The sequence below is a fragment of the Oncorhynchus nerka genome, linkage group LG14 (genome assembly GCF_034236695.1).
Source record: "Oncorhynchus nerka isolate Pitt River linkage group LG14, Oner_Uvic_2.0, whole genome shotgun sequence".
NCBI lineage: Eukaryota > Metazoa > Chordata > Actinopteri > Salmoniformes > Salmonidae > Oncorhynchus > Oncorhynchus nerka.
Window position 1 is genome coordinate 63921418 of NC_088409.1, and position 26661 is coordinate 63948078.

The 26661-nt window shown below is 41.2% G+C and overlaps 2 protein-coding genes across 15 annotated transcripts in view; one reads left to right on the forward strand and one right to left on the reverse strand.

Moving 5' to 3' along the window:
- Window positions 1-752: 752 nt before the first annotated feature.
- On the reverse strand, window positions 753-2668 carry fbxo36a (F-box protein 36a). The gene is made up of 4 exons (XM_029681619.2): window positions 2573-2668; window positions 2128-2236; window positions 1812-1984; window positions 753-1428 (listed from the first exon to the last, which is right to left on the reverse strand). Exons 1-4 carry the CDS (start codon window positions 2666-2668, stop codon window positions 1267-1269), a joined length of 540 nt encoding a protein of 179 aa, XP_029537479.2. The 3' UTR covers window positions 753-1266.
- Window positions 2669-3046: 378 nt separating this feature from the next.
- Window positions 3047-26661, forward strand: part of LOC115141687 (E3 ubiquitin-protein ligase TRIP12) — a 53612-nt gene continuing 29997 nt past the window's right edge. For 2 of the 14 annotated variants that reach the window (XM_065000263.1, XM_065000267.1), the window contains exons 1-6: window positions 3047-3153; window positions 10383-10529; window positions 10990-11115; window positions 11362-12158; window positions 14183-14287; window positions 26048-26200. In XM_065000263.1, coding sequence (XP_064856335.1) covers window positions 10432-10529; window positions 10990-11115; window positions 11362-12158; window positions 14183-14287; window positions 26048-26200 — 1279 coding nt within the window. In that variant the 5' untranslated portion in view covers window positions 3047-3153; window positions 10383-10431. Of the gene's footprint in view, window positions 3154-6463; window positions 6524-10382; window positions 10530-10989; window positions 11116-11361; window positions 12159-14182; window positions 14289-26047; window positions 26201-26661 lie in introns of all 14 variants that reach the window. The other 12 variants (XM_065000264.1, XM_029680780.2, XM_029680783.2 and 9 more) reach the window with 12 other exon arrangements.

Genomic DNA, 26661 nt, shown 5'->3' on the forward strand with positions numbered 1-26661 from the left:
GCTAATAATAGAGTTCAGTACCATTCAGGGCTGTGTGTGTGTGTGAGGGAGACTGATCATTTTCGCTCCCCGAGGTGAGGTATTTGGACACAGTTGGTTGATTGAATGATTGATTGGTCGATTTTTACAACTTAAAGAACAATGCATGCATTGTTTCAAAACTTATCTCCATTGTCTCCTTTGTGATGTTGCAATGTAGAGATTTATTTTTATCAATAAACATGTTCTCTGTTTTACATTACTCTCCCCTTATAATGTGAAGGGTGAGAATTAGTTATTTTATTTAAATAAATTAAGTGGGGTTAATGGCACATCTTACTGACTTATACTACTAAAAAATAATTACAAATCCCCAGACAATCTTACCTTGCAGTCAGAGGGTTCACACCTTTTTCTGTGACACATGCTAAGTAGGCCTACCTTCGATGACATTCAAACTCATGCCAGTGTGGTTACAGTTCAACAGTAACGATTACGTTGGTCTGACTGGTAGCAGTTGTTTTGCACACGTGACCTTTGTTTTATTCAATCCACCTCCTGACGTAAGGATCTGCACATCTCTGCCACTTTGCTCCCTCTGCTGGCTATAGGGTTTTTATCAGACTCCCCTCCTCACACAGCTCCTTCAGTACAGCTGGTTTTCAGCAGAGGGTGGTAAGAATGCCAAATTGTTTCTCTCAAACAGGAAATGCATCTCCAGCATTATCTCTGACCCATGATCTCATAAGTAGCTGAATCTGTTTTAGGCCTACTCTTTATTATAACAGGCATGCATGTAACAATATGTTTAATACAATTGAAAACACCATACCAATTTGTGTTCTTACTGTTATTGAGCGTGATCATGATTGGACACTACCAAGTATAATTTCAACTGAAGAACATCATCCACAGTCACACCCAGAGAGTAGCATACTGATATAACTTGTGTTTGGCAAATAAACTCTCATTTAATAAACACATCAACAATTCCTTTGCAACATGCATTAATTCAGTAATATTATGGCTTTACTTGTAAATAGTGCATACAAAATACTGGATTAGAAATCAAATGCAATGACAGAAACCAACTTTTGGCACTTATTGTTTTTGCAGAGAGAATTAAAAAAGTCCTGAAATACACATTCACATAACATAGATCAATCGATTAGTGCATTTTAAACAGAGACAACACACTATTCAAATAAATAACTCTTGTGCTACTGGCAGAGAAAGTAACATTTCCTCAAATCTTTATTATGAGAGGAGTAACACTGTCTTAAGTGTCTAGCTACCTCCCTGTGCATACTGCTGGTGCTCTTTGGTGTTGAAGAAGGCAAAGAATATCTTCCTCCAGCCCATGGCGTTGGCTAAGGCCTCCATGTCAGGTGTGAGCTCATCACAGCGACCCCTCACAGTCTGTTCCCAGAACTCTGGCGAGTTGCAGAGCTGGGATAACCCATTCCGTATTGAAATACAACACACACACACACACACACACACACACACACACAGACACAGACAGACAGAGAAACACTAGCTCACTAACTAAACCTAGATTATATTTTCCTGACCGTGTAGCTGTAGCCTAACTAGGGCCCTGAGGTTTTCCTTGTCCGTTCAAAAAACTCAGGGCCCTTAATGAAATAATGTGCATATGAATTATTTGGCTACACACTATGCACTGGTTTCCTGGACACATATTACACATAGTCCTGGATTTAAAAGCAATTTCAATGGAAATTCTCCTTAGATTACACTTTTTAGTCCAGGAGCAGATTACATTTGTATCTGGGAAACTGGCCCTTTGGGTTTTTAAAGCCCAGGCTCACCTTGTGGAACCTCTTTGTGGTCTGTGCCAGCTGTGCTACGTCTTTCAGTTCCAGGAAGGCCAGGATTTGGAGCAGTAGGTCATTGGGCAGGCGCTCCAGGTAGTCAAAGTTCCCTTGGCACAGTGCTTGGGTGTACTGTAGGATCTGCTGGCCAAACACCACACCTACCTGTTCTAGAGATGGGTAGTACACACCTACTCAGGGCAGTGCACTTTTCAAGACCCCCAACAGAACCATGTGCATCTACACCAAAACAAATAGAGTAGGTGATGTAGGCTTAATATTTTATGGCAGAGACTTGTAATGGAAACCTTACGCTGCATGCGGGCATCGTGCAAAAAGTCATCGTGGGTCATCTTATTTTCTCCAGGTGCAGCTCCCTTGAATTCAATCCGCAAAGAAATCTTCCACGATCTCCATATCACCTGAAGAGAAATTAAAAAATACATAGGCCTGTTATACAACTCAGTTCTCTCAAATCATCAGCGCCTTGTATTTACGCTATATTCAAAGCATGTTGAAACAGAAAAGTTACTTGCAGAAACAAATGTCTGATACATGAGATTGATATGTAGCACTTTAAAGTACAATCATGTCAATGGAGAGCAACACTACCAAATCCAGTGCTGTCTACCATGACTGCTGTGCTAATGTGTAGCCTTTATCCACAGCCACAGTCCAGCATTGTGCACTTTAAATGTTTTTAACTCCCTGCATTCCGAAAATACATATCAGATGGATGATCAAATATAATAATTTACCTCAGTTTTAGTGACAGTGAGCTGAAAAAAATCTTTTGTCGGAGGGGGACCCTGACCATTTATTTCAAACACTTTCTTCCCAAGTAGAGACGCCATTTTAGACGCCAAATAGTTACCATGACAACGGAGAGAACTGCAAAATATTTTGTGATAATGAGAGCGATTATGTTCGCAATTGTATACATTGAGGGATTGCTAATAATTTAAGTATATAAATAAAATAATGATCAACCCACAATGTCATGTATATTTTCGAGAAACAGTTGTTGGATTAGGGGGTCACGACCCAGCGGATTAATATTTCGCAGCTATCCTACTGTGAGATATATAATTTTAAATTCTCTAAACATAACTGTAGACAATATTACATACGTGCGCTAAATTGTTATTGAATACATGCATTTATTTGGATCAGGTTCTGTTCAGTGTCGACTTTAACAACTCGAAAGTAGTTCCTAGCGGAAGAATGGGGCACTTTAGAGCGGAGGTATATTGCAGTTGCAGGTCCCTCAGCTGATGTGAAGGCTGAGAGAGTGAAGCTGGTGCACTGTCTGTTACAACTACAACACTGGAACAAATAGGTAATAACATAATATATATAACGTTCAGTGGCATCTTATTCAATAGTTTGAGGGGCTCATTGAGCGTAGTAGACTGAAATACTTGTGAGGAATGGAGAATCCGTCTCGCGAAAAAAATATGGTTTCCAATTGTCATCTCGAATCCTGTTCCTGCTTTCCTGTTTTTTTGTGTCTGTGTGATGCAAGCAGCAAAGAAGGTTCAGAGGCCATTTCGTTTTGCAACTTGTTTTGCCATAAATATACATTAGGTAGCTAGCGATACAAAATAAGCTCGCTAACCAAACAACAACTATTGAATTGGAAATAGCATAAGGTTAGCCTGTCGGCGAAACAAACATTTTAGCTAGTTAGTTGACTACCAGATAGCTAGCGTTAGCTAGCTCGCTATCTAGCTAACGTTAGCAATTATCTTAGCGGAATGCTTTCAGTTAGCGACATTTGTTAGCCGGTTAACACTCACTTTAGCTACATAACCCGAATCATATCGGGGTAAGGTCAACATGTAACGTTAGCTACCTAGCTAATATTAAAAAGCGGCTAATTAACGTTAGCTGCCTACCACCTCTTAAAGCTAACGTGTAATTTAATATTGTGTTCCCCGTTAATAAATATAACGGTAACTATGTTTGTTTGCCAACACTGTTATCCAGCCAGCTAACGTTATATAGCTAGGTAACATCAAGTCTGGCTAAAGAGGACTAAACTTAACAATGCTAAGTAGCAGTAAGAAACGTTAGCTATCCTAGCCAAATAGGAAGCTAATTAAGTAAACGTTTGTCTAGCTAGCTACCTCAGGTAGCTAACGTTACTTTGTTAAATCTTGCGTTTATTACACGTCGACAGCTGTTATATTACTGAGGCGATACAATAATTATCAACTAGCCAGCGAACTATCGTTAACTATTTAGCTAGATTATGGAAACGTTAGTTTTGTATTTAGTTACTGTTCGCTAGTTAACGATAACATATTGGATAATGCCGTGTGAATGTCGTTGGATGAAGTTCCGACATTCCCCTTGAATACACTATTGCATTAGCGTAGCTATCCTGTCCTAACAAGAAAGATAGCTAGCTAAAGGTTAGCAAGCTTGTTAGCTAGTACAGCTGAATCCTCTGGTGCGAAGTTAATAATAGTCCGACCGATGCTGTCATTTTCGATGGAAAGCTCAGGTAATTGTTATTTAGAGGACATTTGAGGTGGTTTCCATGAAAAAGGTGGTTTCCATAAATGTTTTATTTAGCTACACATTTTTGTGCTGTTGTCTTGATAACGTTCGTTGAACGTTTTTACCACAACAGACCACCAACTACGCATTTTCATGCCACATAGCTAACGTTACATTCATACATAGCTAGCTAATATGTTATTTGCGGACTAGTCCGCATTTTTATATGAATAACCAGACATCTTAGCTAAGTGTAACGCGATAACGTTTGAATCTGAAAGGTACCATACTAGGCTCTTTGTCTATTGCTAGCTAGCTGACGTTACTGTCAAATTGAAATTCTGGGACCGGGTTTGCTAACCACCTAGCTGGTGCTAACTACGTCAGATGAAGGCCTCTTTGTAAAACGAGATAGAAATAAATTATTGTAGGCTAATAAAAGCTGGTTATAATGAAAGCTATTATAGTAACCCAAGTAGTGAACTGTAGATTGTACAGGACTACAGTGGAACATGGTAAAACCTCAATTGTCAGAGTCGGGACGAATAAATAAACAAAGACTAGGATGTACAGTCAGAGAAGGCCTGGCTAAAATGGCCTTGCAAGCTTGCCAATTGTTCTTATTTTGTTATCAATATCGCAGTTCATTGGGTCTTAACATGAGTGATGGCATGAAGAATATGTAGCTAGTTTATCAGATTTTAAATGTTTTAACACGTGCATCATAATGAACTCCCTAAATAAATGTTCAAATTCCACCTTTGAGTCCATTCGACTCTTAACATGAGCATTTTTGCAATGGGTAATTAAAGATCATACATTTTCATCATGTTCATCTGATCATACATATCGGACTAATATTGACTTAAACTCCGTGTTTATTATAGCTTAGTTACTGTAACGTTACAAGGTGAAGGCCCTTTACTGTTATGTAGCATTGGATTTTGACTTGCTGTATTTTGAGTGCTAGGCCTGAAATATTCATTTGTCTTTGTGCCATATTTCACTGGATATTACTGAAGTGGATTTGCACAGGGACTTGAGTGATTCATTGATGGTGATATATTGCTCAAAGAAATGCATAGCAAATAAATGGCAGAAATTTAGATTTCTTTACAAATCAGCTTGTTTGTTTACCTACCAATTTACTGTGTTGACTCTAGGGCTGGGAATGGCCACGGACCTCACAATATGATATTATCACGATACTTAGGCGCTGATATGATATGTATTGCGACTAACAATTATATCTGTTGTGATTCGATACTGAGATTTTATTGCGATTTGATCTTCCCCAAAAATTGGTCAATATGTCTTCTGCAGAGTGACAAGAGATGCACGAGAACGGGTTTTGGTCACTCATGGAAATAAGTGTTGGTGTGGGTTTTTGGTGTGGGTACAGCACTAAAATAATGCAATATATAATTTGTCCTGCATATTTTTTTTGTACATCAATTAAACATGTCAGCTTTTAAATTATTTCACTACATACAACACTATTTGTTTGATAAAATATAAATGCAACATCCAACAATTTAAAAGATTCTACTGAGTTACAGTTCATTTAAGGAAATCTGTCAATAGAAATAAATTCACCAGGCCCTAATCTATGGATTTCACGTGAAGGGTCTTTACCTTTTAGAAAAATGTATAGGTGTGGATCAGAAAACCAGTCAGAATGTGGTGTGACCATCACTTGCCTCATGCAGCGCGACACATCTCCTTAGCATAGAATTGATCAGACTGTTGATTGCGGAATGTTGTCCCATTCCTCTTCAATGGCTGTGCAAAGTTGCTGGATATTGGCAGGAACTGGTGTGGTATATGTTGATCCAGAGCATCCCAAACATGCTCAGTGGCTGAAATGTCTGAGTATGCAGGCCATGGAAGAACTGGGACATTTTCAGTATACAGGAATTGTGTACAGATCCTTGCGACATGAATGGCACGACAATGGGCCTCGGGATCTCGTCACGGTATCTCTGTGCATTGAAATTGCCATTGATAAAATGCAGTTTGTTGTCCTTATCTTATGCCTGCCCATACCATAATCCCACCACTACAATGGGGCAATCTGTTCACAATGTTGACATCAGCAAACCGCTCACCCACACGATGACACGTCTGCCATCTGCCTTGTACAGTTGAAACCGGGATTAATCCATGAAGAGCACCCATCTCCAGCATGCCAGGGGCCATCAAAGGTGAGCATTTGACCACTGAAGTCAGTTACAATGCCGAACCACTGTCATGTCAATACCCCGGTGAGGATGACGAGCACACCGATCTTCCCTGAGACAGTTTGTGCAGAAATTCTTCTGTTGTGCAAACCCACAGTTTCATCAGCTGTCCGCTGGACTCCGACGTACCCACAGGTGAAGAGTCGGATGTGGAGGTCCTGGGCTGGCGTGGTTACATGTCGTCTGCAGTTGTGAGGCCAATTGGACTTACTGCCAAATTCTCTGAAACTGCATTGGAGGTGGTTTATTGGTGGCCAATTGTGCTCTCCCTCAACTTGAGACATCTGTGGCGTTGTGTTGTCTGTCAACTGAATATTTTTGTGACTTTTTATCGTCCACAGCACAAGGTGCAACTATAATAATGATGCTGTTTAATCAGCTTCTTGATATGCCACACCTGTCAGGTGGAGTGATTATATTATATTATATTATATATATATATATATATATGGCAAAGGAGAAATGCTCACTAACAGGGATGTAAACAAATTTGTGCACTGAGACACTTTTTGTGCATATGGAACATTTCTGGGATTTTTGATTTCAGCTCATGAAACATGGGATTAACACTTAGATGTTGCCTTTATATTTCTGTTCACTATAGAATATGGAATCTCGAAGTTGCCAGTTGCAGAAACAAAGGGTATTTTTTTTTTGTGTGCACATAATCATCGTAGACCATATCATCTTCATTTGGAAGTGCATTATTGAATGTCAGCCATAATATAAGACATTGTCTTGTATCCTGATTTTTACTTGACATAGACCCTATTTCCAATGTGATTGTCTCCCTTTCCTTCCAATTAGGACTTTTACTCAAGGCTGTTAAATTCCTCTGTAATATGTTTCGGTAGCAGTAGGCCTAATTTGCATTGTCAAAATAAAGGTTAAATGAATTAATCTGGGAACTCCGCTAACCTGTTACTTTCAGCCTCTGGCATTCTCACTTCAATTATGTCTGTTGGAAGACAAATGGGAATATCTATTTATCCAAATATATCATTTGGTGAATTTATTAATTTCAAACTGCAACATTTATCTTATGAAATCTAGCGTTTTTTTAAATGCTATTCCGGAATTGGGTCTTGCGCAACGAAGAACACGCCATTGGTACAATAATACAAGGTTGGAGAGAACTGTCAGTTATCCTACCCATGATTTGAATTCGTGGCCTGTACGATATCACAAAAGTTACTGAACAACCCACGCATCTTCAGGGCAAACAAAAGTCAACTCAAAGGATTATTGATGTGAAATGTATATTTATATGTTTTTTATTTAACCTTTATTTAACTAGGCAAGTCCAGCTAACAACATTCTTATTTACAATGACTGCCTAGTCTCAATGTTTATTTGAAAACATAAATACATCTTTATTATTATTTTTTAGCTATCTAGTGAATTTTAGCCATATTATCATAGAGGTCAAATAAGTCCAAATAAGACATCCTATCAAGTAGAGGTCGATCAATTTAATTAGGGTCGATTTCAAGTTTTCATAACAATCGATAATCGGCATTTTTGGATGCCGATTTACATTGCAATCCACAAGGAGACTGCGTGGCAAGCTGACCACCTTGTTACGTGAGTGAAGCAAGGAGCCAAGGTAAGTTGCTAGCTAGCATTAAACTTACCTTATTAAAAAAATCAATCTTCACATAACTAGTGATTAACTACACATGGTTGATATTTACTAGGTTAACTAGCTTGTCCTGCGTTGCATATAATCAATGCGGTGTCTGTTAATTTATCATCGAATCACAGCCTACTTCGCCAAACGGGTGACGATTTAACAAAGGCACATTTGCGAAAAAAGCACAACCATAAACACCAATGCCTTTTATTAAAATCAATACACAGGTATATATTTTTAAACCTGCATATTTAGTTAAAAGAAATTAATGTTAGCAGGCATTATTAGCTGAAAGAATGAACGTTTTGTTTTCGAAATGATTGTTTCCGGATTTGACCATATTAATGACCCAAGGCTCGTATTTCTGTGTGTTTTATTATATTATAATTAAGTCTATGATTTGATAGAGTAGTCTGACTGAGCGGTGGTAGGCAGCACCAGGCTCGTAATCATTCATTCAAACGGCACTTGCCTGCATTTGCCAGCAGCTCTTCGCAATGCTTGAAGCACAGCGCTGTTTATGACTTCAAGCCTATCAACTCCCGGGATTAGGCTGGAAATATTAAAGTGCCTATAAGAACATCCAATCGTCAAAGGCATATGAAATACAAATGGTATAGAGAGAAATAGTCCTATAATAACTACAACCTAAAACTTCTTAACCCGGAATGTTGAAGGCTCATGTTAAAAGGAACCACCCGCTTTCGTATGTTCTTAGTAAGGAACTTAACGTTGGCTTTTTTTACATGGCACATATTGCACTTTTACTTCTGTTTTTTTGCATTATTTAAACCAAATTGAACATGTTTCACTATTTATTTGAGACTAAATACATTTTATGTATTATATTTTAAAATAAGTGTTCATTGTTCATTCACCATTGTTGTAATTGTCATTATTACAAATATATACAAATTGGCCAATTTTATTTATTTTTAAATCTATCGTGTTTTTGTTTGGTCCTCCAATATTCGGTATCAGCATAATTGGTTGACCTCTACTATCAAGACACTACTATCAAGTCACAACTATCTGACACAACTAGCTGAAACAAACCACCTACATTTCCCAACATGGCACATTCTTGCTATTGAAAGATCAGATAGCTAGAGACAATTGTAAAACACAGCCTTTGCCCCATAGATGCACAATTTCATGACCCTGTCAGGCAACAAGTCCTCAGCTGGTCTAGCTGGTCATATTCACCACTGCAGCGGGAGAGGGCGAAAGTATGCTTATTTTGTGTAATGGTATATGCACCCACTCCATTGTGTATTGTTATCCCTGTATTTCATGACCCTACTCCCCAACACACCAACCCCACTTTAGTTGAGAATGCAAATGGTGGCAGTAGGTGCATGGAACACCCTCTGAGTTGGTTTTCCGAAGACTCTGTATGCTTTCTTCAGTGATTGGCTATGACAAGCATACACGCAGACTCTTAGTAATGGGTTACCCCCGGTGACCTGGAGACGATGTAGACTAAGGACAACTAGTGGCTGTTCTCTCTGTTCTAATTTATACTGAACAAAACTATAAATGCACAAGCTTGTTGTGCATTATTTCAGCTCATGAAACCTGAGACCAGCACTTTACATGTTGTGTTTTATATTTTTGTTCAGTGTAGGTCTCTTCATGTTCCCAGGATAATACTTAGCCTAGATGTGTTGGCTTATGTGATCTTGTGATTTTTAACGCTATCTGCGTAGTTTAGTTTTTTGTGGACAGTCATTTTGGGCCTGTCGTCATTGTCTCTGTTTGGATCAATCCGCCCTCTATATTTGGGCTGATTAGATTTCAGAGCTGTATGAAGCCGTGTGATGCGTTTTGGCTTGAGGCTCATTGATCTCGCGGGCTGCCCTGTGCTGCCTCCAAACAAATGGTCATGTGTAACATGAGTAATACGATTTTCCACGAATTGGTCTTTTGACCAATCACATTAGATATTTTTCTGATCTGATTGATTGAAAAAAAAGTTGGGCTGCCTGTAAATGCAGCCAATGTGGTTTTGAGAGTGATAATGTGGGGTTGAGGGGCAATTTTTGTTTTTTTCAAACTGCAGCATTGATTGCATCAACAGCCACCACAACACATGTTAATTGTTTTTTACTTGGTTTTGGAACATGTCACTCACATCCTGATGTCTCACCCACGATCTGATGTTTTTCTTTTCTCTCCTCCTCGGTCTAGTGAATGGTAGTGTCTAGAAAGGGTATGTCCCTTCAGGAGAGAGGTGCCAATGTCCAACCGGCCTAATTCCAATCCAGGGGGGTCACTGCGCCGTTCACAGAGGAACACTGCTGCGGCCCAGCCACAAGACCATACAGTCACGGGAAGGTAAGCCACCCAGCACATTTTAATATCTTTCTCGTTTGTGTTATGTATTGAGGTCTGCTTGTACATGTGAGGGCATGCTTGAAGCTGTTCTCTACTGTATAGTCTTCTCTACTTTTCTCAAAATGGCTGCCATTATTCCTGTTCACCATTGATATTAGAACTTTAATACGGGTCTAAACCTTATCAGAGCTGGCGCTGATAACGTTCATTCTGTTTCAAAATATTTCTTAAGCTTTTCCAATGTGTTTAAGTGAAAGGAAAAGCATTGTGGGGTATTTTATATTAATCTACCAGTACACCTGCATTTAGGTTGTTTTTGCACAGTGTTGTACAGAGGCATTCCTTGGAGCAGTACAGGATGGGTGAACAATGATAGGGGAATAACTAAGTATTTTATTCATGGTATGGAGTGATCACGCAAAACCCACACTCACTTGCTCTTTAATTCCCAACCTTACAGGTTGCAGTCAGAGCAGGTAAAACATAAAACAAATTCCCCTCCTGAAAGTAGAAGACCTAAATCTAAGGCTTCCAAAGCCGCACCCAGCTCAGCCTCTGGCCAGTCCAGGGGGCACAGCTCAAGAAGGTACCCCTCCTCTCTCCTTAGCACTCACTGTGTGTTTGTGGGGTCTGCTTTTGACAATTAAGACTATTGCGCTTAAATAAAGATGTGTTTTCAATATGGTTTGTTTTATATCTATTTCGCCCTTGGCTATTCACTCTAGGCCTAAATTAATTGAATGGAAGCATTGTACTTGATCGCTTTGTCTTTCCAGTTTAGAAACTGTGCTAAAAGGTTCTCTCTTTTTCCTCTCCTCCATCGTCCTGGCAGTAGCAGTCTGTCACTGTCTGTGGCTTCATTTGTGCTGCAAGACGACCCAGACGCCGCAGGGACATCCGAGCGAGAGCCAACAGGCCACCAATCCAAGAGTGAAGGCACCACCCGAGGGTTGAAGAGAAGTTCTGCACCTGATCTCAACAACACCTACACCCCCACCCCAGCCAAGAAGTCCAAATCCCACCCTCCACCTAGAGACCATACCACTGAGTCCAAGAAAGGTCCTGCCAAGTCCTCCAAGAAGAGACCCCTGGCTCCAGAGCTGCCCACGCCCACAGGCCGCGGCCAGAGCAGCAAGAGCGGGGCCTCTGGGGCCTCACCAACCCAGAAACGGAAGAAGGCTGACTCCCTCCCCGGTCTGAGCAGCACTGCTGGGTCCCTCCCCAACCGTACTGACGGCAGATCTGCAAAACCCACCAAGCTGGCGTCGAAATCGGCCGCCTCAGCCAAAGCTGGGTGTAGCACCGTGACTGACTCCTCCTCTTCTGCCTCCACCTCTTCCTCCTCCTCCACCGGCCCAAACAGTGCCACCTCCACGCAGGGCGCCAGGCTCAAGCAGGGCAAAGACCAGAACAAGGCACGTCGCTCCCGCTCCGCCTCCAGCCCTTCCCCACGCCGAAGCACCCGCGACAGGGAGCAGGCCAAAGCTGCAGTCTCGTCCAAGTTTGAGTGGGCCTCCCGCTTCAGTCCCAAAGTCAACCTGCCAAAGCCCAAATTGTCCCTACCTGGCTCCTCCAAGCCCGAGACCTCCTCCAAACCTGGGCCCTCAGGACTACAAGCCAAACTAGCAAGTGAGTCTGTCCCTCCCTCTCCTCATACCTGTGCACCGTTTCCCTTCAACCAAGGGGGAGTTGGGTTTGGGGTGCTCATATTTGCAATGGTCAGCCAGCCAGGGTCAAAGCATTGCTGCCTTAGGAGGGTTTGGCATGGTGCTCTGTAGGGGCTCTGGTAGAGGTTACTTTTCAGGATTAAATGTCACAGGGACAGGACCCCTGTTGCGGCGTCAGTTACAGAAACTCACTCTGCACTGGGACCTGCTGCTGCTGCCGGGGTGACAGCTTCTCACGCCAGGCACAATCCACTCCACCACACACACACACATACACTCCAAGCGGGGATTAACCCTGCTCAGACAGTCAGTGCTCATAAACATGCACGGACATAACCTTGCGGATAAACTCCCACAGACACAAGTGTAACTGATATAGGCAGTCCCAATTGTCTCGTCTTTGTTCCCTTTTGGCCCGAACCCTTCAATGTTTAGTGTCTGGATTAGCATCACAGGGTAGTGACTCGGCTGGTGGCTCAACTGTAGCCTGTTGGACTGTGGCACAAATGGATATTTTGTAAAGGAAGGACACTGAATAACTACAGCACCTCAAGTGTTGGGTAGGTGGGAAGGGCTAGCTATTGTGCTCGGAGGCATTTAAAATACTTTTGCTTTCAGATCAGACACAATCAGCCCTGAGGTTACGGAGGTCACACCACAGCGACATGCTGTGGGAGTTTTAGTGTAGGATGGTCAGACCGCTGCTGTGGTGTGTTTTGAAGTGAATGACTGCATGGCTCCAAATGTCCAAAGTCTCATACAGTTTGAGTTTAAAGCTCATAGGTGGGTTAGGGGGGAGGTGTCACGAATGTAGTGCATGCGGACGAGTGGAAGATGATCAGTGATTCAGCGGTGGGTCAATGTGTTCTGGGTTGGGGATCTAAGATGGTAACCGAGGCTAGGCACGCTGCCACAGGGCCCAGCTCCAAACATGTGCCTGCTCTGAGAGGCCCTGACCAGACTGCCCTGCCTGCCTGCTGGTTGACTAGCAAGCGTCAGGTTCTCACTGGGGAGGGGAGCAGAGAGTGATTCACACACTTTTATTAAGCAGGGAGGGGCACAGATTGTCACTTCTAGTGCACGCTGTCACACACACACTCAACATCTATTCTCAGTCTCTGTGGAGTCTGCTGCTATGATGGTGAGTAAGCCAGAATGCATGGTGGAGTACGAGGTGTAGCTGTGATGGCGCGCAACAGGCTTTCTGCTGTAGCAACAATATAGTGCCATTTGGATTCTTCTGTTGGGGAACTGGTGGTGTTACTTGGGTTAATTGGTGAGGGGTGTGTGTGGTTGCGTTTGTGACTACTTGTCTGCTGACAGCCCCTGTATTGTATGTGTGTTGGGAAAAGGTCAGTCATATCTTTGCACTCTGTGTTGGGACCCTCAGGTTTAGCATGAAGGTTGTTCTGTTCTAGGTCTGTACTAGTGAGAGAGAGGCTATTTATACTCTCCCAGCGTCTGTGGCACTGGGCTTTCGACTGAGAAACACCAGAGCTGTCAGTGTATGACTGCTCCCTGGGTGGCTCTTACTGTTATTAGTGACTGGTGCCAGCCCCCTCTGAACCAGACCTTGCTTTTGACCGTTATGTCACGTGTCAACCACTAACTACTACTGTATTTAGCCAAGGTGGCTGGCTTCAGTTAACCAGTTTTGGGGAAAAAAACTAAAAAAACAACTTGGTATTAAACTGAAATTCCAGTTTATCTACTGGGGAAAACACTGGTTATTACTGTCCAAACCGTTCAGGTTGGTTGTAATATCTAAGCCACCAGTTGGTTAGTAATGGTTGTAGACTAAACTAACATTATAGAAAGGTGTGTCTGCGTAGCTTAATCATTTGCAAACAAATAATTCCTTTTAACTGATGGATAAACTGGTTATCCTGATAGCGCAATCTAACACCTCTAGTGGCCCACTATCACTGTGAGTTATCTTCTTTTGCCTTGGCTGTTTAGTCATTGGCTCCTTGTTTCTCTCATCAGGTTTGAGGAAGTCCACTAAGAAGCGCAGCGAGTCTCCTCCAGCAGAGCTCCCCAGCTTTCGGCGGAGCACACGTCAGAAGACCACGGGCTCCTGCGCCAGCACCAGGTACTACAGCCTCACACTGCCCTCAATGTCATCTCTCAATTTCTCCAGTCTAAAGACCCAAGTCAATTGTAGTCTGTTGTATTTCGGTGTTCACAAAAAGTATTTAACAATACATCCAATGTTTTATGGAAGTAGGTGGCTTCCTTGGCAATACCTAATGAAATTGTCCCTGTGATGTCAATCTTTCAGTGCATTACGGAAGTGTGTTGTCAGTCATAACATGTTTAAAAGGGAAAATCCACTCCAGACATGAAACACCTGTCAATTTGGCTATAGTCTATGTTCTATGAGTGGGTAAAATAACTAATTTCACCATGTCAAGTTTGATTTAACTTCTGTCTGTGAAATCATGTTGTAATGCATTATCATAAGGTTCTCATCAGTGCAGATGGGGAATAACGCATTTCACAACGCTTTTAAAACAATTACCTGCGCTCCAGATCGCACAATGCACGTGTCTCCGCTCCCGCCCTTGCCCATGTCGTTGGGAAAGCGTAGATTCGGTAACGAATCTATGGAATTCGACCAAACCATAGAAATTCTATGTAAACACCACACGCGCGTACTTCCCTGGGGGAAAGATTCAGAATCTCCTTATTGCTGCCCTTCAGAATTAGCCTACTTTTAGGCTTCTTTTGTATTTTACACTGTTGGGGTAAAAATTGGAGTATAATGCTTGAGTGGATGTCAACACAAATACATGTTAATGTCATCACCAATCAACTGCATCACAATTAAAACGTCTTCAACTACCACCACCAATTGTATATGGCTAGCTATGCTACCAACTTATACAAATGGGAGTTAGCATTTAGCAGACCTTTTTCCAAACCTGAAAATTCTGACTGTGTTGTGAGCCTATTAAAATTCCTAAATTGGGACAAAAATCCTCTATGTTAGACCAGATTCTTTGAATGTCTTCCACACAGGTGGACTTAATTAGTGTCACATGATCTGTGTGTGTGTGTGTGTGTGTGTGTGTGTGTGTGTGTGCGCGCGCACACAGAGTTGAAGTCGGACGTTTACATACACCTTAGCCAAATGCAGTTTTTCACAATTCCTAACATTTAATCCTAGTAAAAATTCCCTGTTTTTAGGTCAGTTAGGGTCACCACTTTATTTTAAAATGTGAAATGTCAGAATAATAGTGATTTCTTTCTTTCAGCACATTCCCAGTGGGTCAAAAGTTTACGTACACTCACTTAGTATTTGGTAGCATTGCCTTTAACTTCTTATGGCTTGCGGAACCCCTCGACAACATTCCGCTGAAAGGGCAGCACGTGAAATTCAAAAATATTTTTTAGAAATATATAACTTTCATACATTCACAAGTGCAATACACCAAATTCTAGAAACTTCTTGTTAATCTACCCATCGTGTCCAATTTCAAAAAGGCTTTACAGCGAAAGCTCAACAAATGATTGTTAGGTCAGAGGCTAGTCAAACACACACAGCCAGTTTCCAGCCAAAGAGAGGAGTCACAAAAAGCAGAAATAGAGGAAATTAATCACTAACCTTTGATCTTCATCAGATGACACTCATAGGACTTCATGTTACACAATACATGTATGTTTTGTTCGATGAAGTGCATATTTATATTCAAAAATCTGTTTACATTGCCGCGTTATGTTCCGTAATGTTTTGCTTCCAAAAACATCCGGTGATTTTGCAGAGAGCAACATCAATTTACAGTAATAGTCATCATAAACTTTAATATAAGATACAAGTGTAATACACAGAATTAGAGATATACTTCTCCTTAATGCAACCGTTGTGTCAGATAAAAAAAATATTAAAAAATATTCGGAAAAAGCAAACCATGCAATGATCTGAGTACGGCGCTCCGACAACAAACCAAGCTATACAGATATCCACCATGTTGGAGTCAACAGAAGTCAGAAATAGCATTGTAAATATTCACTTACCTTTGATCTTCATCAGAATGCACTCCCAGGAATCCCTGTTCCACAAATGTTTGTTTTGTTCGATAAAGTCCATTTATGTCCAAATACCTCCTTCTGCTAGCATGTTCAGGTCACAAATCCAAACTCACGACGCGTGGGAAGGTCCAGAAGAAAAGGCATATTACAGTTCGTAGAAACATGTCAAACGATGTATAGAATCAATCTTTAGGATGTTTTTATCATAAATCTTCAATAATGTTCCAACCGGAGAATTCCTTTGTCTTCAGAAATGCAATGGAACGCAAGCTAACTCTCACGTGAACGCGTGACCAGCTCATGCCACTCTGACAGACCACTGACTTATTCAGCTCCCATTCCCCCCTCCTTCACAGTAGAAGCATCAAAAAAGGTTCTAAACTTGACACCTAGTGGAAGCCTTAGGAAGTGCAATTTGACCCCATAGACACTGTATATTCGATAGGCAAAGAGTTGAAAAACTACAAACCTAAGATTTCCCACTTCCTGGTTCGATTTTTCTCAGGTTTTCGCATGCCATATGAGTTCTGTTATACTCAGACATCATTCAAACAGTTTTAGAAACTTCAGAGTGTGTTCTATCCAATACTACTAATAATATGCATATATTAGCATCTGGGACAGCAGGCAGTTTCCTCTGGGCATGCTTTTCATCCAAATGTGAAAATGCTGCCCCCTATCCCAAACAGTTCAATTTTTAACTTGGGTCAAATGTTTCAGGTGGCCCTCCACCAGCTTCCCACCAGCTTCCCTCAATAAGGGTTTTGTGATGGCCACTCCAATACCTTGACTTTGTTGTCCTTAAGACATTTTGCGACATTGTCCATTTGGAAGACCCATTTGCGACCAAGCTTTAACTTCCTGACTGAGGTCTTGAGATGTTGCTTCAATATATCCACATAATTGTCCTTCCCCATGATGCCATCTGTTTTGTGAAGTGCACCAGCCCCCTCCTGCAGCAAAACACCCCCACATGATGCTGCCACCCCCGTGCTTCACGGTTGGGATGGTGTTCTTCGGCTTGCAAGCCTCCCCCTTTTTTCCTCCAAACATAACGATTGTCTTTATGGCCAAACAGTTCTATTTTGTTTCATTAGACTAGAGGACATTTCTCCAAAAATTACAATCTTTGTCCCTATGTGCATTTGCATACCATAGTCTGGCTTTTTTATGGTGTTTTTGGAGCAGTGGCTTCTTCCTTGCTGAGTGGCCTTTCAGGTTATGTCGATATAGGACTCGTTTTACCTGTGGATATAGTTACTTTTGTATCCGTTTCCTCCAGCATCTTCACAAGGTCCTTTGCCGTTGTTCTGGGATTAATTTGTACTTTTTGCACCAAAGTACATTCATCTCTAGGAGACCGAACGCGTCTCCTTCCTGAGTGTTATGATGGCTACATGGCCCCATGGTGTTTATACTTGCGTACCATTGATTGTACAGATGAACGTGGTACCTTCAGGCATTTGGAAATTGCTCCCAAGGATGAACCAAACTTGTGGAGGTCCACAAAACATTTTTTTTTTTGGGGGGGGGTGGTCTTGGCTGATTTCTTTAGATGTCAAGCAAGAGGCACTAAGTTTGAAGGTAGGCCTTGAAATACATCCACAGGTACACCTCCAATTGACTCAAATGATGTCGATTAGCTTATCAGAAGCTTCTTAACCTCTTGCTTCTACTCGGGACGCTTGCGTCTCAACTAGAGCTCTGGAAATGCAAATGCGCTACGCTAAATGCTAATAGTATTAGTTAAAACTCAAACGTTCATTAAAATACACATGCAGGGTATTGAATTAAAGCTACACTCGTTGTGAATCCAGGCAACAAGTCAGATTTTTAAAATGCTTTTCGGCGAAAGCATGAGAAGCTATTATCTGATAGCATGTAACAATACACTACAACACAAAAGACCCGCAGGGGATGTAAACAAAATAATTAGCATATTCGGCGCTACACAAACCGCACAATAAAATGGAAAACATTCATTACCTTTCACCATCTTCTTTGTTGGCACTCCTAGATGTCCCATAAACACTATTGGGTCTTTTTTTCGATTAAATCGGTCCATATATAGCCTAGATATCGTTATATGTAGACTGTGTGATAAACGAAAAAAACAGCGTTTCATAACGTAACGTCATTTTTTTAAATTCAAAAAGTCGACGATAAACTTTCACAAAACACTTCGAAATACTTTTGTAATGCAACTTTAGGTATTAGTAAACGTTAATAAGCGATAAAATTCATCAGGAGGCGATGTAAAAATCATTAGCTGTCCGTCTGGAAAAATGTCCGGCTAGAAACTCAACCAAAATATCCGGTCCTAGACCTGAAGAAAGGCGCTGCCTTGCGTGTTTGACCAAGAAAAAACTCGTAGGCAAATGACAAGACTCTAGACACCGTGTGAAAGCTGTAGGTACTGCAACCTCAGCCAATTAATTGTGGTTCACCTTTATCAATGGGTTCAAGTAGCGCAGCAATATATTTTTCCATTTTCAGTGATCAGTTTTTCCTGTGCTTTTCTATGTAAATGCCGTTCTGGTAAAGCCACAGCAGTGATTTAACCAGTTTTATAAACGTCTGAGTGTTTTCTATCCACACAGACTAAGCAAATGCATATACTATATTCCTGGCATGAGTAGCAGGGCGCTGAAATGTTGCGCGATTTTTAACAGAATGTTCAAAAAAGTAGAGGGTAGAAGCAAGAGGTTAAGCCATGACATTACCTGGAATTTTCCAAGCTGTTTAACTTCTTGGTGACGGGACAGTATTTTCACGTCCGGATGAAATGCATGCCCAAATTCAACTGCCTGCTACGCATCCCCAGAATATAAGATATGCATATTATAGATTATATAAATTTGGATAGAAAACACTCTGAAGTTTCTAAAACTGTTTGAATCATATCTGTGAGTATAACAGAACTTATGTAGCAGGCGAAACCCCGTTCCCACTGCTTCCACTGGATGTCACCAGTCTTTAGAAATTGGTTGAGGTTTTTCCTTTGTGTAATGAAGAATTAACCCTGTCCAAAGCGAGGGTCACTTCAAGTGTACTGTTAGAGGCGCGTGATCAGAAAGGTAGCATCAGTTTGTTTTCTTCCTGTATTGAACACAGATCATCCCGTCTTCAATGTTATCGATTATTTACTTTAAAAAATACCTAAAGTTGTATTACAAAAGTAGTTTGAAATGTTTTGGCTAGGTTTACAGGTAACCTTTGAGATATTTTGTCGTCACGTTGCGCAAGTTGAAACCGTTTTTTTTCTGGATCAAATGCGCCAAATAAATTGGCATTTTGGATATATATGGACGGAATTAATCGAACAAAAGGACCATTTGGGATGTTTATGGGACATATTGGCGTGCCAACAGAAGAAGCTCGTCAAAGGGAAGGCATGATTTATATTTTTATTTCTGTGTTTTGTTTCGCGCCTGTAGGGTTGAAATGTTTTCTCTTTTGTTTAATATGGTGCTATCCTCAGATGATAGCATCGTTTGCTTTCACCGAAAAGCTTTTTTGAAATCTGACATGTTGGCTGGATTCACAACATGTGTAGCTTTAATTTGGTATCTTACATGTGTGATTTCATGAAAGTTAGATTTTTATAGGAATTTATTTGAATTTGGCACTTTGCATTTTCTCTGGCTTTTGGCCAAGTGAGACTCTACCGTCCCACATATCCCAGAGAGGTTGTCATTGAGGTCTGGGTGTTGACCAGGCCATTCTAAGACATTTAAATGTTTCCCCTTAAACCCCCCTGAGTTTTGCTTTAGCAATATGCAACCAGATTCCTTTTCCTATGGCTTCCCCATGGTGTGAACGTGAACAGTTATGCACGTTCAAGTTTTTTTGGGGGGGGTCTTATTTCTTGTTTCACAATATTATTTTGCATCTTCGAAGTGGTAGCCCCCCCCAAAAAAATCAATTTAATTCCAGGTTGTAAGGCAACAAAATAAAGAAAATGTCAAGGGGGTGAATACTTTCGCAAGCAACTGTATATGGGTATGTGCTGTTGCATAGCAACTTCAACCCCCCTCAAGGCAGACGATCTGCAGGTTGAACATGGTAAGAGTGCAGTTTGTTAATTTTACAGCTGGCTAGCTACTTCACATGATAATATTAGCTTTGGTATTATCGTGTGTAGCTACATTTGCTAGCTAGCTACATAGCCAGCCAAGAGAGAGCGTTCCATTGTTGATTTTGTAGTCGACTTGCGCTGCAACAAATTTCGATAACATTTTTCACATGTTGCTACCAACCTTAATGACAAAATGAAAAATGTAATTGCCGAAAACAGAATTCTCACATTATTAGTGCTATTTAACACTAACTCATAGGAACTTGTGGTTTTGGGTGGATTATTCCTTCAAATTAAATGTCCAGTGTTTCCAGATTTCTAACAAATATTTCAAAAGAATACACATGGGTAGTTTTCCTTTCAAAACCCCACCTTTTGGAATTAAGTTTATTTTTTTCACAATTTCTGCTGTCACATAAGATGAGTCGACAACATTGTTTTGGTATGCGTTAACAGAATATATCACTTTTTAATGTATACAATTTTATATTTTCCCCTGGACTGCTATACGCAATTCAGGAACGTAAACATGCTTGTTGTGGTTACCTACATGTCTGGTCGCGTGTATTTGAACATTAGGGCTGCACGTTTTGGGGAATATTCAGTGGTGGAAACTTTCCATGGGAATTAATGGAAATATATGCAAATGAATATTAATACCATTTAAATGTGTTTTTTTTGCATTGGACATTGACCATATCACGTGGAGACAAACATAAGGTAAAAAGTTTATCATAAGTAGACATAATTGCAAATTATGAAATCCCTCCAATTGAAATGTAAAAAACAATTTAGTTACAAATTTAACTTTAACCTGTCTGGCACCAGTGGGACGGTAGCGTCCCACCTCGACAACAGCAAGTGAAATTGCAGGGTGCCAAATTCAAAACAACAGAAATCCCATAATTAAAATTCCTCAAACGTAAAAGTATTATACACCATTTTAAAGATAAACTTATTGTAAATCCAACCACATCTTGATTTCAAAAAGGGTTGTTTGGTCATGGCCTAGTCACGGAAACCTATACAGCCATTTTCCAGCCAAGGAGATGGCTCACAAAAGTCAGAAATAACAGTTTAAATTAATCACTTACCTTTGATCTTCATCAGATGGCACTCACAGGACTTCATGTTACACAATAAATGTGTGTTTTGTTCGATAAAGTTCATCTTTGTCCAAAAACCTCATTTGAAATTGGTGCGTTATGTTCAGAAATACATTGTCTAAAACAAACATCCGGTGAAAGTGCAGAGAGCCACATCAAATTATAGAAATACTAATCATAAACATTGATTAAAGATACAAGTGTTAATCGTTTGATTAAAGAAACATCTGCTTAACCTCTAGCGTCGAGCAATCCCGTATCCGGGAGCGTAATCATAGCCTCAAGCTCATTACCATAACGCAACGTTTCCTATTTATGAAAATCGCAAATGAAATAAATATATTGAAACACAAGCTTACACTGTCATCTCAGATTTTCAAAATATGCTTTAACCAAAGCTACACAAGCATTTGTGTAAGAGTATTGATAGCCTAGCCTAGCATAGCATTAAGCCTAGCATTCAGCAGGCAACATTTTTACAAAAACAAGAAGCATTCAAATAAAATCATTTACCTTTGAAGAACTTCGGATGTTTTCAATGACGAGACTCTCAGGTAGATAGCAAATGTAAATTTCTTCCAAAAAGATTATTTGTGTAAGAGAAATAGCTCCATTTTGTTCATCACGTTTGGCTAAGAAAAAAAAAACGAAAATGCAGTCACTTACAACGCCAAACTTTTTTCCAAATTAGCTCCATAATATCGACAGAAACATGGCAAACGTTGTTTAGAATCAATCCTCAAGGTGTTTTTCACATCTATTCGATAATCAGTGGTGGCAGCTGGCTTCTCATCAGAAGACAACGGAAAAATACTGCAGCTGGAGATTACACAATAATTGCGACGGAGGACACCAAGCGACCACCTGGTAAATGTAGTCTCTTATGGTCAATCTTCCAATGATATGCCTACAAATACGTCACAATGCTGCAGACACCTTGGGGAAAACGTGGAAACGGTAAGCTGACTCCTAGCTCCTCCACAGCCATATAAGGAGTCATTGCCATGAGGCGGTTTTAAAAAATGCGGCACTTCCTGATTTGATTTTTATCTGGGTTTTTTCTGTAACATCAGTTCTGTGGCACTCACAGACTATCTTTGCAGTTTTGGGAACGTCAGAGTGTTTTCTTTCCAAAGCTGTCAATTATATGCATAGTCGAACATCTTTTCGTGACAAAATATCTTGTTTAAAACGGGAACGTTTTTCATCCAAAAAATTAAAAGAGCGCCCCCTATATTGAAGAAGTTAATGCAACCGCTGTCAGATTTCAAAAAGACTTTACGGCGAAGGCGCACTTTGCGATTGTGTTAGGTCAGCGCCTAGCCACAGAACCATACAGCCATTTTCCAACCAAGGAGAGGTGTCACAAAAGTCAGATAGCGTTAAAATTCATCTGTAATCCAAAGGCACAATGCGTGCTCACAACATCCAGACGAACAGTTTTAATGTACAATAAAACATGTCAAACAGGTTGTTTTTGTCATAAATGATCAATATTTCAATCGGACAAAAGCTTCGTCAATAGAAAAGGAGAAACGAGAAAGGCGTGCTCCTGATCACGCACTTGGCTCATGTCTGGAAATTTCCACTGTCCACTCATCGAACAAGTTTTTCAGAGTAAAAGCCTGAAACAATGCCTAAAGACTGGCCACATGTAGAGGAAGCCATAGTGAACTGGGTCCTAAGTCTTTGTAGGGGTAGACAGTCTTTCAAAATAATAGTACTTCCTGGTTGGATTTTCCACAGGTTTTCGCAGGTTTTTACCATATCAGTTCTGTTATACTCAGACATTATTTTAACAGTTTTGGAAACTTGAGTGTTTTCTATCCAAATCTACTAATTATATGCATATCCCCTCCTTATGGGCCTGAGTAACAGGCAGTTTAATTTGGGCAGGCTTTTCATCCGGAGGTGAAAATACTGCCCCTACCCAAAAGGTTTATTAAGAGTTGACTCTTCAAGTGGGATGATTTCAAAGAATAACAACAGGGGAATATTGAGTGATCCCCAATGATCCATCGCATCTCCCCAAAATCTTTAACATACATCTGTGGAATGGTAGTCTAGAAACTAAAGCTTTGGTTGTCTTCCTCTCAGGCTTCCATGTCTTCTCCCTGGACCTCAATGTCCACTTCTTAAACATCAGACTCTGAGGATTCATCTTCACTGTCACTTTCCAAACTGGTTGAGGATGGCTTGTTGTCAGGCTCATAAAGTCTCAAATTTCCCCGGATGGCCACCAATTTTTCAACCCTTGTATTGGTCAGCCTGTTGTGTGTGTGTGTGTTCCTAGACAAGGACCAGTTGCGCTCTGAAGTGGCTGATGTTGGTTGAATTTGGAGGATGATGGAGGCAACGGTGGAAGAGCCTCAGATCCACAAAGTTCCTTCCATCAGGTGGCTGATGAGATGTTGGCACGACTGCCATATTGCATCTCCATCCCAAAGCCCTTGCTTGGATGTGTACTTCGCCAGACTGCCAAAACACCTTGCCCTCATCCAGGCCAAGGTGGCGAGACATGGTAGTGATGACACCATAGGTCTTGTTGATCTCTGCACCAGACAGGATGCTCTTGCCAGCATACTTGGGGTCCAACATGTATGTTGAGGTGTGTATGGGCTTCGGGCAGAAGTCTTCACGCTTTTTGATGCATTTCAGAACTGCAGTTTCCTCTGCCTGGAGCAACCGTGAAGTGGGCAGGACAGTACGGATTTCTGCTCTTACATCTACAAGCAGAGTCTGAACATCAGACAGGATGGCATTATCTCCCTCAATCTGTGCAATGGCTACTGCTATAGGTTTCAGGTAGTTTCGGGCTGCTTACCACTCTCTCCCAAAATATATCATCCAGGAGGATCCTCTTGATGGGGCTGTCCATATCGGCAGACTGTGTATATACAGCCATTTCTGGGAGAGACTCCTTCCCCTCCAGGATACTGACAAACATGACAACACCACCCCAATGGGTGTGGCTGGGCAGCTTCAATGTGGTGTTCTTATTCTTCTCACTTTGCTTGGTGAGGTAGATTGCTGCTTCAACTTGATGACCCTTCACATACCTAACCATTTCCTTGGCTCTCTTGTAGAGTCTATCCATTGTTTTCAGCGCAATGATGTCCTTGAGGAGCAGATTCAATGCATGAGCAGCAGAGCCAATCGGTGTGATGTGAGGGTAGGACTCCTCCACTTTAGACCAAGCAGCCTTCATGTTTGCAGCATTGTCTGTCACCAGTGCAAATACTTTCTGTGGTCCAAGGTCATAGATGACTGCCTTCAGCTCATCTGCAATGTAGAGACCGGTGTGTCTGTCCCTTGTGTCTAGGCTCTTGTATAATACTGGTTGAGGGGTGGCGATTATGTAGTTTTTTTCCTGGCCCAACAACATTCGATCACCCGTCAGAGATGATTGCAATAGTCTGCTTTCTCTATGGTTTTCTTGACCTTCACTTGAACTCTGTTGAACTCTGCATCCAGCAAATGAGTAGATGCTGGGCTGAGCATTCAGAAATCTCTTCCAATACACATTGCCTGCGAGCATCAGAGGTGAACCAGTTGCAAACACAGCTTGAGCAAGACATTCATCAGCATTTCTCGGACTACGTTCCCGCATTCAGTCAAAAAACTAATTCTGATTCCAGGATGGCCATGAGCTGTTGCTATCTATAAGGTGTCTGATTCATCATTTTCACCTTGAATAGAAGTAGAGGACAGAGTGGGCATTGAGGGAACTTTATGCACTTGGCCAAATAATTCTGCATCTTTGTTGCATTCTTCACATATGATTTGGCACAGTATTTGCAAATGTACACACATTTTCCTTCTACATTAGCTGCAGTGAAATGTCTCCACACATCAGATAGCATTTTCCTTGTAAAGATGAGAAGAAAAAATTCTATGTACAGATAAAAAGTTAAGCAGTTATATTAAACAACTTCTTTGTAAGGTGTTTTAAAATGAAACATTTGTTAGCAGGCTCACGCAAGCTAAAACCCACATGGTAGCAAAAACTAACTAGCAGAAATTGTTAAGTTAGTAATGATTTAAGCACACTTTGCTATAGGTTACTATTTACTAGCTAACAAAAAATCATGTCATATAAAATATATTGACCCCACCCAGTATTGTAATCAAAACTTACCAGAAAGCATGTAGTTCTTGGCTCAGACAGTGTAGTAGTGTGGCTCAATAGCATCTCATTGGTGTGCAAGATCTTGAGAATCAGCTGTACATGTGATGGAAGAATGCACTGTGCATGCAGAGGGTTGCAATTCCATTGAATTGGGGGATAGTTTAACCAAAATATGCCACACAACCTAGAATTGCCTTGTGTATCCCACAAAGAAGGTTCACTGTTGTAAGCTAACAATTTTTTTAATGAATTTAAGCAAAATTCCCGGGCTTAACTTCCCATTGGAATATTTCCCGGGAAAATTTTCCAGAATTTATTGGAAAATTTTCAACCCTTTGCAACTCTAGTAAACTTATGTTCACATTGTGAAAGAGCAAGTGTGAGTCAGTGGTTCCTTATGACCAGGAATGTCATTTGTGTGCTGTCTTGTTTGACCGTGGGCTCTGTGATCTAATTGTTTGCTGCGCCGTCACTCACTGTCCCCCTCTGCCTTTTTCTCCCCCCCTGTCTGTGCAGTCGGCGAGGCTCAGGCCTGGGCAAGCGCGGGGCAGCCGACGCTCGCCGACAAGAGAAGATGGCCGACTCGGACAACAACCAGGACGGGGCCAACTCCTCGGCCGCCCGCACTGACGAGGCCCCGCAGGGGGCTTCAGGTACAGGTACCTACTGCTGCTAGGGCACAGAGTTTTTCCTTCTCAGCTCGCATGGTCAGGCAAATCTCAGTGGTACACGACCTGCTTGTGGTAGCAGAGATTCTCTCCCCATGGGCCTTTCGTGGCTCAAAACATTTGGACTATCCAAAGAATTTCTGGTATGTGTTTGGTTTAAACGCATAGGAGCCAGCCAAAGCTTGGTGTAGCCTCTGCTTGGTTTGTGTGCATCTATACTAAAAGATCATTGACTATTACTAGCCCTGCCTGGGCTTGTATAACCCTTTAAATCAAATCAAATTTTATTGGTCACATACACATGGTTAACATATTGCGAGTGTAGCGAAATGCTTGTGCTTATGTTTTTGACAGTGCAGCAATATCTAACAAGTAGTCTAACAATTCCCACAGCTACCTATTACACACATCTAAGTAAAGGAATGGAATAATAATATATAAATATATGGATG

Coding starts and splice junctions, on each gene's coding strand:
- fbxo36a (XM_029681619.2), bottom strand. CDS start 2,668: ATGGCGTCTCTACTTGGGAAGAAAGTGTTTGAAATAAATGGTCAGGGT. Junction 2,237..2,572: donor TCACTGTCACTAAAACTGAG/GTAAATTATTAT, acceptor ATTTCTCTTCAG/GTGATATGGAGATCGTGGAA. Junction 1,985..2,127: donor GCACGATGCCCGCATGCAGC/GTAAGGTTTCCA, acceptor ACCCATCTCTAG/AACAGGTAGGTGTGGTGTTT.